The sequence below is a fragment of the Coregonus clupeaformis genome, chromosome 30 (assembly GCF_020615455.1).
Source record: "Coregonus clupeaformis isolate EN_2021a chromosome 30, ASM2061545v1, whole genome shotgun sequence".
Classification (NCBI taxonomy): Eukaryota; Metazoa; Chordata; class Actinopteri; order Salmoniformes; family Salmonidae; genus Coregonus; species Coregonus clupeaformis.
In genome coordinates, this window is record NC_059221.1 from 39,916,588 (window position 1) to 39,931,196 (window position 14,609).

General features: G+C 45.6%; 1 protein-coding gene across 3 annotated transcripts; it reads right to left on the reverse strand.

Moving 5' to 3' along the window:
• Positions 1-1,915: 1,915 nt before the first annotated feature.
• Positions 1,916-11,266, reverse strand: LOC121546117 (kinesin-like protein KIF3B). Of its 3 annotated transcripts, none has more exons than XM_041857154.2 (9): positions 11,187-11,266; positions 7,866-9,387; positions 7,667-7,768; positions 7,336-7,458; positions 7,008-7,126; positions 6,308-6,424; positions 6,020-6,098; positions 5,481-5,680; positions 1,916-2,881 (listed from the first exon to the last, which is right to left on the reverse strand). In XM_041857154.2, exons 2-9 carry the CDS (start codon positions 9,279-9,281, stop codon positions 2,761-2,763), a joined length of 2,277 nt encoding a protein of 758 aa, XP_041713088.2. In that variant the 5' UTR covers positions 9,282-9,387; positions 11,187-11,266; the 3' UTR covers positions 1,916-2,760. The 3 variants fall into 3 exon arrangements, with proteins under 3 accessions (XP_041713088.2, XP_041713085.2, XP_041713086.2); XM_041857151.2 differs by having other exon boundaries at positions 5,993-6,098; XM_041857152.2 differs by lacking the exon at positions 11,187-11,266 and adding an exon at positions 9,577-9,617 and having other exon boundaries at positions 5,993-6,098.
• Positions 11,267-14,609: the final 3,343 nt, after the last annotated feature.

The window sequence follows — 14,609 nt, forward strand, 5'->3', positions numbered from 1 at the left end:
CTTTAGCCAGCCGCTGTAGGCCTGTAGGAGAATCTAAGGCACCTTGGCTCCTTTAGCCAGCCGCTGTAGGCCTGTAGGAGAATCTAAGGCACCTTAGCTCCTTTAGCCAGCCGCTGTAGGCCTGTAGGAGAATCTAAGGCACCTTAGCTCCTTTAGCTGTAGGCCTGTAGGAGAATCTAAGGCACCTTAGCTCCTTTAGCTGTAGGCCTGTAGGAGAATCTAAGGCACCTTGGCTCCTTTAGCTGTAGGCCTGTAGGAGAATCTAAGGCACCTTAGCTCCTTTAGCCAGCCGCTGTAGGCCTGTAGGAGAATCTAAGGCACCTTGGCTCCTTTAGCCAGCCGCTGTAGGCCTGTAGGAGAATCTAAGGCACCTTGGGACCCTGATAGATTTGGCTTGTGTTGACCTCTAGTTCCCCACTTCCATATCATCATACAGTTGAAGTCGGAAGTTTACATACACTTCAATTGGAGTCATTAAAACTCGTTTTTTCAACCACTCCACAAATTTCTTGTTAACAAACTATACTTTTGGCAAGTCGGTTAGGACATCTACTTTGTGCATGACAAGTAATTTTTCCAACAGTTGTTTACAGACCGATTATTTCACTTATAATTCACTATATCACAATTCCAGTGGGTCAGAAGTGGGACTGTGCCTTTAAACAGCTTGGAAAATTCCAGAAAATGATGTCATGGCTTTAGAAGCTTCTGGTAGGCTAATTGACATCATTTGAGTCAATTGGAGGTGTACCTGTGGATGTATTTCAAGGCCTACCTTCAAACTCAGTGCCTCTTTGCTTGACATCATGGGAAAATCAAAAGAAATCAGCCAAGACCTCAGAAAAAAAGTTGTAGACCTCCACAAGTCTGGTTCATCCTTTGGAGCAATTTCCAAACGCCTGAAGGTACCATGTTCATCTGTACAAACAATAGTGCGCAAGTATAAACACTATGAGACCACGCAGCCGTCATACTGCTCAGGAAGGAGACGCGTTCTGTCTCCTAGAGATGAACGTACTTTGGTATGAAAAGTGCAAATCAATCTCAGAACAACAGCAAAGGACCTTGTGAAGATGCTGGAGGAAACAGGTACAAAAGTATCTATATCCACAGTAAAACGACTCCTATATCGACATAACCTGAAAGGCTGCTCATCAAGGAAGAAGCTACTGCTCCAAAACCGCCATAAAAAGCCAGACTACGGTTTGCAACTGCACATGGGGACAAATATCGTACTTTTTGGAGAAATGTCCTCTGGTCTGATGAAACAAAAATAGAACTGTTTGGCCATAATGACCATCGTTATGTTTGGAGGAAAAAGGGGGACCTTGCAAGCCGAAGAACACCATCCCAACCGTGAAGCACGGGGGTGGCAGCATCATGCTGTGGGGGTGCTTTGATGCAGGAGAGACTGGTGTACTTCACAAAATAGATGGCATCATGAGGAAGGAAAATTATGTGGATATATTGAAGCAACATCTCAAAGTTGTGGCAAAATGGCTTAAGGACAACAAAGTCAAGGTATTGAAGTGGCCATCACAAAGCCCTGACCTCAATCCTATAGAACATTTGTGGGCAGAACTGAAAAAGCGTGTGCGAGCAAGGAGGCCTACAAACCTGAGTCAGTTACACCAGCTCTGTCAGGAGGAATGGGCCAAAATTCACCCAACTTATTGTGGGAAGCTTGTGGAAGGCTACCCAAAAAGTTTGACCCAAGTTAAACAATTTAAAAGGCAATGCTACCAAATACTAATTGAGTGTATGTAAACGTCTGACCCACTGGGAATGTGATGAAATAAATAAAAGCTGAAATAAATAATTCTCTGTACTATTATTCTGACATTTCACATTCGTAAAATAAAGTGGTGATCCTAACTGACCTAAGACAGGGAATTTTTACTAGGATTAAATGTCAGGAATTGTGAAAAACTGAGTTTAAATGTGTTTGGCTAAGGTGTATATAAACTTCCGACTTCAACTGTATGTGCTCCAGGAAGAACAGCATGTAGTGATTCCAGCAGTGACATGACAGACGTGTTGGAGTGTGCTTCACCCTCCAGCCTATACAGTTAGTTCATCATGCAGTACAAACACAAAAAACACTCCCCACTTACTTAGGACAGAGACTTAAAGCTCAACTCTGTACAGACAGAACGACCTCCTGCATAACAGATTGTAAACTTAAAAGTAGGGACATTGAGAACAGACGCACAGCACAAAGACACGCTTACAAAACACACACACAGCATGTCATTGACATGTACAGCAAAGCATTTAGATCCAGGTGTAATCTGCCCTTTCAGATGCCAGCCCACATGTTCACATCTCCTCCCATCACACACTGCAGACCTGGGAGGGGCCCAGGAGGACACGTGCATTGTAGAGAACTAGAGCTCGAAAAAGGATTCGTCTAGACGAGACCATCCTTATCGGTTTACATTGAGAACATGTGTGGGACACATAAGACTTAGGCCAGACTTAAGGGAAGGTAGTATTCAACTGCTAGTCTCTGGAACATCGTGCACAGATGGCATAGTATTGTACTGCAGTAACCATTTGGGTTGGTAAGGTAGTTACAAATCTCTTCAAAAAAGCAAAAAAGATAAGAGCTATGGTCTCAGGTAAAATAAAAGCAGCTTGGAATCAGAGTCTTGAGTCTCCTTCACTTTCCACAAATCAGTCTGCAAGACTCAGTAGAAAAACAAAACCAAAAGCAGTCTGTTCAATTTTGGGTCCAGAAACAGGAAAGGTGTGGAGTTATCACTTGGGCACCAGCCCACGGGATTGTGGGTATAAAGGATGTCCTGGGCTGGAGGGTCTGTATGGAGAGGTGGGGGTGTGAGAGGTAGAGGTGCCAGTCTTCTTACCGGTTTTAGGTCGGCTGGTTGGAGGAGAAGAGGATAAAGTTGTTATTTATTTATTTATTTTTTGTGGGGGGGGGGACATCGATGTGGGAAAAATCATTGGATGGCTTCTAAATTTGCTTATGATTATTGCTTTATAAACCCTGTGATATCGAGTAGACCCGTGACACTAAACAGGCAGAAACCCTCCCTATTGAAAATAACGGGGAACAAAACCCAGAATGGCGCTGGAGGGAATAGTGGTCGTTTTACAGGCTCCTCACCAATTGTGCTATTTTGTGTATTTCTTTGCACCGATCTTAACTTTTTCTGTACATAAAGTTTCCGCCATCGTTTCCTATGACAGAAAATAGCTTCTGGAGATCAGAACAGCGGTCACTAACCTCCATTTGGACGACGACTTCTACTTCAATGAGTCGGAGGTGAAAGACTTTGATTGTCGCGGACCAGGCCCAAATCCCCGACACTCAAAAGGAGGAGACGGCGCTATCGAGGCCAGTGTGCACAACACCTGACGAGACTACGTCGGAGAGCGGATAAAGTGCCTCTACCCTCACTTCACTGGATGAGCGCCGTTCAAGACTATCTTATCAACGGGACCTGAACAACTGTAATATCCTGTTTCTCCGAGTTGTGGCTGAACAAGGACAATATAACATCTTGGCAGGAGAGAATGGTGACGTCGGGGAAGATCTCTATTTGTTAACAGAAACACGATCTCTAATATTTAGAAAGTCTGGCGGTTCTACTCGCCTGAGTTACAATACCTCATGACAAGCTGTAGACTAGTGCTGCATGGGTTGACTCAACCTGCAGTCAACGTGGTTAAATCCGCAGGGCGGATTGGTTTAGAGTCATGAAATATTGTGTGGATGAAGGGCGGGTGGGTGGCGGCGGGTTGAATACAAAGAAAAAACAATACATTGAATTCCATGATTGTATAATTCATATCTATAAGCTACATTGAAGTTTTTATTTCATTATTTTAGGTTCTGGTATTAGTGCGTAAACCTAAGCTTTAGGGCCTAACTGTACGCGTAAATAGCCTTCACGCCAATCGCCAAATGCTTTCAGATACGGACAGACAACGTGAACTTCAATCCATGGAGGCAAAAAGGACAATGTCGGAGTTTAATTCAATAAGAGAAAAACTGTGAAAAGGAGAGTTGAAAATAAAGAGAAGGTGCGGTTACGGTTTATTATCTATCCTGTTGCCTAGTCACTTTATTCCTAGTTATATGTACACTACATTAACAAAAGTATGTGGACACCCGCTCATCGAACATCTAATTCCAAAACCATTAATATGGAGTTGCTGCGGGGACTTGCTTCCATTCAGCCACAAGAGCATTAGTGAGGTCGGGCACTGATGTTGGGCGATTAGGCCTGGCTCGCAGTCGGCGTTCCAATTCATCCCAAAGGTGTTCGATGGGGTTGAGGTCAGCACTCTGTGCAGGCCAGTCTAGTTCTTCCAAACCGATCTCGACAAATAATTTCTGTATGGACCTCACTTTGTGCACGGGGGCATTGTCATGCTGAAACAGGAAAGGGCCACAACGATGGAAGCACAGAATCATCTAGAATGTAATTGTATGCTGTAGCGTTCAGATTTCCCTTCACTGGAACTAAGGGTCCTAGCCCGAACCATGAAGAACAGCCCCAGACCATTATTCCTCCTCCACCAAACTTTACAGTTGGCACTAAGCAGTGGGGCAGGTAGCGTTCTCCTGGCATCCGCCAAACCCGGATTAGTCCGTCGGACTGCCAGATGGTGAAGCGTGATTTATCACTCCAGAGAGCACGTTTCCACTGCTCCAGAGTCCAATGGCGGCGAGCTTTACACCACTCCAGCCGACGCTTGGCATTGCGCAAGGTGATCTTAGGCTTGTGTGCGGCTGCTCGGCCATGGAAACCCATTTCATAAAGCTCCCGACGAACAGTTCTTGTGCTGACGTTGCTTCCAGAGGCAGTTTGGAACTCGGTAGTGAGTGTTGGAACTCGGTAGTGAGTGTTGGAACCGAAGACAATTTTTATGCGTTATGCTCTTCAGCGGTCCCGTTCTGAGAGCTTGTGTGACCCACCACTTCACGGCTGAGCCGTTGTTGCTCCTAGACGTTTCCACTTCACAATAACAGCACTCGCAGTTGACCGTGGCAGCTCTAGCAGGACAAAAATTTGACAAACTGACTTGTTGGAAAGGTGGCATCCTATGACGATGACACGTTGAACGTCACTGAGCTCTTCAGTAAGACCATTCTACTGCCAATGTTTGTCTATGGAGATTGCATGGCTGTGTACTCAATTTTATACACCTGTCAGCAACGGGTGTGGCTGAAATATCAGAATCCACTAATTTGAAGGGGTGTCCACATACTTGTGTATTTCGTGTACATATCTACCTCTATCTTGTACATCGACTCGGTACTGGTACCCCGTGTATATAGCCAAGCGATCATTACTCATTGTATATTTATTCCTTGTGTTATTATTTTTCTACTATTTCCCTTATTATTATTATTTTTTTGCATTGTTGGAAAGTCTACAATTGTTGTTTACGAAGCGTGTGATAAATAAAAATTGATTTGATTATTTGTACTGAATGGGACAGAGCCTTACCCAGACTTTGGTTTCTTGACTGCCCCAGTGCTGGTGGGCCCGAGGCCGCTGTGGAATCCGGAGGCATCCACCTGGATCTCATCCTCTTCCCGCAGTGCATCCTCCAACGCTGCTGCTACCGTGGGTGCTAAGACCGGCTCCTCATACTCCTTAGTGGTCCGAGCAGGCAGGTCCATCCCCAGCATCAGGATATTCTCAGCCTGGGGAGAGAGAGAGAGAGAGACAGACCGAGAGAGAGACAGACCGAGAGAGAGAGAGAGAGAGACAGACCGAGAGAGAGACCGAGAGAGAGAGAGACAGACCGAGAGAGAGAGAGAGACAGACCGAGAGAGAGAGAGAGAGAGAGAGAGAGAGAGAGACCGAGAGAGAGAGAGAGACCGAGAGAGAGAGAGAGAGGAGGGTCAGATGTCAGGAAACTGCTACCACTCAGAGGACAAGGCCTGAGTCACATTCACCAGACACAGGGAGGGACAGAGAGCAGAGGAGAAGGACAGAGAGGATAAAGAAGATACCTTGTATCTGACGTCAGCCCTCATCACCATGGACGTGCGGGCGTGCTGGCTCAGGGGTCTTCTGTAGCCCACCGCTGACACTGGCCTGGTCATCATCTGCTGGTCACTGAGAGAGTTATCAAAAGACAGCCATACAATTTGTTATGAGGGTTATCAAATGGCATACAATTTGTATGTGTTCCCTCCTACACGAGGGGTTTGCCAACACTTAGGTCAAACCCTCTGCATGTATGCATTATTGCAGCGTGTTCGTATGCGTATTTGACCATGTGTATGTCTAAACGTCTGTCTACTGCATCATTCATGTGCACATACTCCTCTATGCGTGTGATGGGACGCATCTTCCAGTTGTCGTCCTCCTCCTCGATGAACGCCCTGTTCACGATCTTATTCTTCTCCTCCATGGGGATGAAGTTCTCAATGACGAGATGCCTGGCAGACAGAATAACAATGATGAGATGCCTGGCAGACAGAATAACAATGATGAGATGCCTGGCAAACATTTACGTCATTTAGCAGATGCTCTTATCCAGAGTGACTTACAAATTGGTGCATTCAACTTATGATAGCCAGTGGGACAACCACTTTTATTTATTTTTATGGGGGGGTGGGGGAGGGGGTAGAAGGATTACTTTTATACTATTCCAGATAGAATAACAATGATGAGATGCCTGGCAGACAGAATAACAATGATGAGATGCCTGGCAGACAGAATAACAAGGTCAGATCTGCTGTGCTGCTGACAGGGGACGTCTTAACGGCCTGAGGATACCATCATTGATAATAGGAGGATGCCTAGGCAGTCATGGGGGATGAGGGAACCACAGTACAATACCTAATCTAGACCAACTCTATGTTTCTTCCTGATATTCAAGGCCAAATCCAGGTCAAAGCTAAAATCAATCATGTTTATTCAAGCAATGTGCTCTTTGTCAGAGGGCAACAACCAAAATAGACTACATTGACTTTTTTTTTTTTATAGCGTCTGAGGCTGGTGGCCTGGCGGACTCCATACTTGAGTTTGAGATCCCTGGTCAACTCGTTCTGGGTCTGCTCCAGCTCCTGTCTGTCCTTGATGTGCAACTCCTGGACCTCATGGATCTCATTTTTCACTGCCTGCAGCTTGGCAAACAGCTGAGGGGAGGAAAACAGATGGACAAGAGGAGACAAAACATCATGCTGTTTGTTTCAGTGTAACAAACTAAATGTACCAAGCGCCAAAGAACACTGAACACATTGTGACATGCACGATCTCCTTTGAACTCTAATGTAAAATGACAACGTAAAGGATAGCGGTCTACTGAATCATGTGCACTCTTTTGCTACAGTTCCTGATCTCCTACCTTTTTCAGCTTCTTGGTCTTGATGTCCACTTCCTGCTGTAGAGAGCTGTATGTTTCCTTCAACTCCAGGGTCTCCTCATCACGATTCTCCACCTGCTGTTGCATCTCCCTCTCTCTGCGTTTCTGCACACAAACACACAACACACACACACACACACACAGACACAGAGAGCCTCTCAGTAAGATGGGCAAGGCTGTGTAATCCCACAAAGTACACTACTCACATAAATCATTTAACTCTTCCCATCAGATGGCAAATCAATACTATTAGATTGTCTAGTGTTCAATTCTCTCCATCAATAAAGTCCATACATACATACATACATATTACCTGCTCAGCTATTTCCTGTCGCTTCTGTTCGAGGATCCTTTGTTGCTCATTGGTGTGGTCCACAATGTTCTTCCCCCCCATCAGAAGTTTACTCTCCATCGTCTGGGAGAGGACACAATCAAGAGGTTTGAGAGAAACACACATATAGAATGAAAAAGAGAATGTTGGGGTGAAAAGGACAAGAATGTCATCTCCTCACCTTGACTTTGGCAGTCAGCATCTCGCCTGCTTCCTGCTCCCTTTTGAGGGCGTCCATCTTCCTCGCCTTCTCTTTCAGCAGCCTCCGTTTCTCTTCCGCCACTAGACTGTGATCCTCCATGATAGCCTTCCTCTCCCTCTCCAACTTCTCCTGCTGTTCACGCCAATAATCTGCACCCACTTTATCAGATGGTTCTACACCATCATCATCATCATCCTCCTCCTCTGTCTCTCCATCCTCCGTGTCCTCTTCTAGCTCTTCCCCAGCTTCTCCAACCCTCCTCCTCCTCCTCTTCTTCCCTGAGCGTTTCTCTAACTGCTCTTTGAGCCGGGCAATCTCTTCCTGGAACTCCCTGAGCAGAGCATCTTTGGGGTCCTCGTTGACGCGGGGCTTGTTCTTGATGTTCTTGGCCCGGTTTGAGTAGCGTAATGTGGTCAGTGTCTCCTCCACGTTGTAAGAGGCTGGTCCGATGTTAGCCACCATGACTGTGCGGGCATTGCCCCCCAGGGAGTCCTGCAGCAGGCGGGTGAGCTTGGAGTCGCGGTAGGGGATGTGGGTGCTCCTGCCGTCCACCAGGGCAGAGATGACATTCCCCAAGGCTGACAGGGACAGGTTGATCTTGGTGGCTTCCTTCAGGCGCTCTCCCTGGGCTCCTGTCTTTGTCTGCCTCTCACTACCAGCCAGGTCCACCAGGTTCAGTTTGCCCACTCGAATGTGGTTCTCTCCGTCGACGCCCATCTCGCTGCACTCAATGGTAATGACGAAAATGGCATGTGACCGGGAACTGTGCTCATTCATATTGGTGGAGCCCACCGAGCGGTTCTGGTTCCCCACGTTCATGACGTGCTCTATTTCTCGTACACTCTTAGTGACGAAGGAGGAGAGGTCCTTGACGTATACACCTGTGTCTGGCCTCTCTTTCAGCTCCAGACGGCAGGACTGGTCCTTGGACAGCAGGTCCCTGATCTCCTCTTGGTAGATCTCCAGGTAAGAGGCCCTCACCAGGTACTGCTGGTTCTGGGAGCGGGAGATGTGTGTGAAGATGTGCTCAAAGGAATTGGGGATTACACCCCTTCTCTCTGGGTCACTGTGCACCCCCTCCATAGTGTAGGTCTTTCCTGTACCTGTCTGGCCATACGCAAATATGGTCCCATTGAAACCAAGCAAGACAGAGTCCACCAGAGGCCTGAAGGTTTCATCATAGAGGTCCACCTGTTTGGAGTTCCAGTCGTACACAGAGTCAAATGTAAAGACCTTGGGGTGTTGGTGGGCTGCAGCGCCCCGGGGGTTTCTCACGGCCACCTGGCCAAGCTCCACATCCACCTCCACCACCCTCTCAAAGTTGGCTGCACGCTCCTTCTCATTCATGGGCCGACAGCGGACCACCACCTTCACCGACTCTCTGGTCTTAGACATTGTGAGAGTTCTCAGACAAACTGGCCTTGTCCCCTGGCTTGTGTTTCTTTCCTTCAAGTAATGTAAAAGTCAGAGTTTACAATATCAGAGATGCCAGCATCAGAACCTGTAAAAATAGAAGAAAAAAAAACGTATATGATTATGTTCAAATAGCTATTGCCAACACGATTAGTTCATGTTTTCTTTTGTGATTATGAAGACCTTTGTGCAATGTGCATCAAACTAGCTTCCTGGCTACAGTGTTTTCAGCCAGATAGCTAGCAGCTACACTACATGGCCAAAAGTATGTGGGCACCTGCTTGTCGAACATCTAATTCCAAAATCATGGGTATTAATATGGAGTTGGTCCCCCCTTTGCTGCTATAACAGTCTCCACTCTTCTGGGAAGGCTTTCCACTAGATGTTGGAACATTGCTGCGGGGACTTGCTTCCATTCAGCCACAAGAGCATTAGTTAGGTCGGGCACCGAACAACAAACCTTTTCTGTATGGACCTCGCTTTGTGGACCGAGGCATTGTCATGCTGAAACAGGAAAGGGCCTTCTCCAAACTGTTGCCACAAAGTTGGAAGCACAGTATTGTATAGAATGTAATTGTATGCTGTAGCGTTAAGATTTCCCTTCACTGGAACTAAAGGGCATAGCCCGAAACATGAAAAACAGCCCCAGACCATTATTCCTCCTCCACCAAAGTTTACAGTTGGCACTATGCAGTCGGCAAGGTAGCGATCTCCTGGCATCCGCCAAACCCATATCTGACTAGCAGGTCTTGTGCTGACGTTGCTTCCAGAGGCAGTTTGGAACTCGGTACTGAGTGTTGCAACTGAGGACAGAATTTGTTTTGCTTGTGTGTGGCCTACCACTTCGTGGCTGAGCCTTTATCGCTCCTAAACGTTTCCACTTCACAATAACAGCGCTGAGAGTTGACCAGGCAGTTCTAGCAGGGCAGAATTTTGATGAATTTACTTCGTCCTATGATGGTGCACGTTGAAAGTCACTGAGCTCTTCAGTACTGGCCATTCTACTGCCAATGTTTGTCTATTGAGATTGCATGGCTGTGTGCTTGATGTTATACACCTGCCAGCAACGGGTGTGGCTGAAATAGCCGAATCCACTAATTTGAAGGGTTGTCCACATACTTTTGGCCATGTAGCGTAGTTAGCAAGCTAACAAGACATCACAGCTGGCCAGCGACGTTTAGCTAGCTAGCAGCTTGAGTTCAGTTACATTGCCAGCCAGCTGGTTAATAAAACTAACTAGCTAACTAGGCAAGAGCACAACATATAATTAGGTTAGCCAAGCTAGCTACTGTATTAGTTTGCTAAATAATTTCGCTAGCAAAACCTTGAAAATGCATGACTTATTAGCACACAAAAAAAAACGTTAGCTTGGCAAGTTAGCTAGATATCAGTCAGTGCTCCCTAGTGATAGCGTCGGAATAGATCAACTGATGGCATTTCCAGTTCTAGCTAGCTAACGTTAGTTGATTGATGCTAACATACTAGCTAGCCAGTTCATCGCTGTGAACCGGCAAAATAATCCATTGTCAAGGCTTTTCGGTTTGCTCATTCTAGCAATTATAGCAACAAGAAGATATCTAGCTAGCGAATTAGCGAACATGTTCACATCACCCGGCAACAGATTAGAAAATGTGATTTTTCTAGCCAGCTCGTTTACAAAGAATCGGGACAGCACCCCAACAGCCTCGATCGGACGGCCTAGCAACGGCAAAAACACATCCATTCTCAGAAAGGGCAGGAGACAAGCCAGTGCATTTTGATGATGGGAGGCATCTCCTTATGCAGTTTACGAGAACAAGCACACAATTAAGTTGATACTCATTTTGACATTGTTAACTAGCTACAATGCAAAATCCATGACAACATTAAACATTGTCCGCTAGCTACCAGTCAATCCAGTGCTTCCACCCAGTCAGCCATTAGAGCCGCGGTCCCTGAATCCCAGAAAACTGTCCCGGATGGAACCGAGAGGTGCTGGCTATGGGTTTTAACGTCGTAGCCAATCAAATCAAACTGTATTTGTCACATGCGCCGAATACGACAGGTGTAGCTCTTACTGCGAAATGCTTACTTACAAGCCCTTAACCAACAATGCAGTTCAAGAAAGAGTTAAGAAAATATTTACCAAATAAACTAAAGTTAAAATATTATAAAAAGTAACACAATAAAATAACAATAACGAAGCTATATACAGGGGGTACCGGGTCAATGTGCGGGGGTACAGGTTAGTTAAGGTCATTTGTACATGTAGGTAGGTAGGGGTAAAGTGACTATACATAGATAATAGACAGCGGGTAGCAGCAGTGTAAAAACAAATGGAGGAGGAGGAGGGGGGGAGCGGGGGTCAATGTGAATAGTCCGGGTGGCCATTTGATTAATTGTTCAGCAGTCTTCTGGCTTGGGGGTAGAAGCTGTTAAGGAGCCTTTTGGTCCTAGACTTGGCGCTCCGGGTACCGCTTGCCGTGCGGTAGCAGAGAGAACAGTCTATGGCTTGGGTGGCTGGTGTCACTACCTTCTGTAGCGCATTACGGTCAGATGCCGAGCAGGTGTCTTTGTCCTGTTATGTAGCAGCTAAAGAACCCTCCTCATAATAAATAGGAGCAAACGTCTCTTACAAAATTGTGTCAATATAACTTGGGCCATTTTTATTCAAAAAAATGCATTGAGAAATTTAACATCTAAAAAGTGAGAACATGCATTCGTTGGTTTAGGCTACAGACATGTATTCACCAGTGAAGCCTGAATCTTCTCCATGTATCTGCACTGTGCACATGCAGAAAGCTCAGTCATCCTCACATTGCAGGGTTACTTGCATAAATGCCATGTTCCCAGTCATTTTCATCAAAGAGCAATAATACAACTAGTCGGTACAAAGCTTCAAAACTTAAAGAAAACATCCAAAAACAGACTCAGTAATCATGTAGTACACAAGTACAGTAAACATTTACTTTTGGCCTTATTAAGAGTACATTACAAGAATGTATGAGGAAGACCGTCTACCTCCCCCTATAATTAGTATCTGCAGGATCAGTTACTGCACTCCGGAGAGGGTTATTTTACACCCTCATTCCACCAGGTCCCCTTTAGGCAGTACTAACGAAGAAAAGTATGGAGGGAGGGCAACACGTAAGAGCTGGAGCACGTGATCAGACAGGGACATTACACTGGAAGTCTTATCCACCCAGGGTTCAACAGGGTGAACTGAGCTCCTGCTAACTTGGCTGGTATGCAAATTGAGACATGGAAAAACTTGAGTAAATTAGGGATACAAAGTATATTGAAAGCAGGTGCTTCCACACAGGTGTGGTTCCTGAGCAATTAATATCCCATCATGCTTAAGGTCATATATAAAAATGCTGGGCAGGCCATTATTTTGGCTCTGCCCCCATGGGATGACAATGCCCCCATCCACAGGGCACGAGTGGTCACTGAATGGTTTGATGAGCATGAAAACGATTTCAACCATATGCTATGGCCGTCTCAGCCCCCAGATCTCAACCCAATTGAACACTTATGGGAGATTCTGGAGCGGCGCCTGAGACAGCGTTTTCCACCACCATCAACAAAACACCAAATAATGGAATTTATTGTGGAAGAATGGTGTGACATCCCTTCAATAGAGATCCAGACACTTGTAGAATCTACACCAAGGTGCATTGAAGCTGTTCTGGACAGGGTGCTCTGATGGACGGAAGGGGGAAGGAAATTGGGACTGCAGTTAAAAATTAGCTGGCTGGCTAAAACTGGCACTTCTATAGTAATGTTGATTAATGGGCACTGTCCTTGTAAAACTCCTTTTAATGTAATACATTTATGGTAATAAGAGGTTTATTTATTCTGTTATACTGCCAGTAAATTGAGCAAAACTCACGCTCATGTTCCACTAATAGCACAGATACTTACTGGTTGATCCAGTGAGGTTGGTGGTAGGAACTGAAGGACAAGCCGTCAAACAGGACAGACCTGTCAAACTCCACTCCTACATGGTCCCAAAACGGAAAGGATTCCCGTCCTGATAATGACAAGACAGTGATGTTTCATAAAACACCACGAGCAAGTCTTTACAACACGTTTATACCAGATCCAACTGTTTTCACCACGTGGTAAACATATGATAAATACACTGAAATAAACGCAACAATTTCAAAGATTTTACTGAATTACAGTTCATATAAGGAAATCAGTAAATTGAAATGAATTCATTAGGCCCTAATCTATGGATTTCACATGACTGGGAATACAGATATGCATCTGTTGGTCACAAATACCTTTAAAAAAAGGTAGGGGCGTGGATCAGAAAACCAGTCAGTATCTGGTGTGACCACCATTTGCCTCGTGCGACGTGACATCTCCTTCGCATAGAGTTGATCAGGCTGTTGATTGTGGCCTGTGGAATGATGTCCCACTCCTCTTCAATGGCTGTGCGAAGTTGCTGGATATTGGCGGGAACTGGAACACGCTGTCGTACACGTTGATTCAGAGTATCCCAAACATGATCAATGGGTGACATGTCTGGTGAGTATGCAGGCCATGGAAGAACTGGGACATTTTCAGCTTCCAGGAATTGTGTACAGATCCTTGCGACATGGGGCTGTGCATTATCATGCTGAAACATGAGGTGATGGCGGCGAATGAATGGCACGACAATGGGCCTCAGGATCTCATCATGGTATCTCTGTGCATTCAAACTTCCATCGATAAAATGCAATTGTGTTCGTTGTCCGTAGCTTATGCCTGCCCATACCATTACTCCACCGCCACCACCGGGCACTCTGTTCACAATGTTGACATCAGAAAACGACGCGGTCTGCTGTTGTGAGGCCGGTTGGAAGTACTGCCAAATTCTCTAAATCAACGTTGGATTTGGCTTATAGTAGAGAAATGAATATTCAATTCTCTGGCAAAAAGTTCTGGTGGACATTCCTGCAGTCAGCATGCCAATCGCACGCTCCCTAAAAATGGAGACATAGGTGGCATTGAGTTGTGTGACAAAACTGCAGATTTTAGAGTGGCCTTTTGTCTCCAGCACAAGGTGTACCTGTGTAATGATCATGCTGTTTAATCAGCTTCTTGATATGCCACACCTGTCAGGTAGATGGATTATCTTGGCAAAGGAGAAATGCTCACTAACAGGGATGTAAACATATTTGTGCACATAATTTGAGAGAAATAAGCTTTTTGTGCTTATGAAACATTTCGGGGATCTTTTATTTCAGCTCATGAAACATGGGACCAACACTTTACATGTTGCATTTATATTTTTGTTTAGTATAGACGGTATGTGAGAGATCTGTGGGTAAAATACAGTTA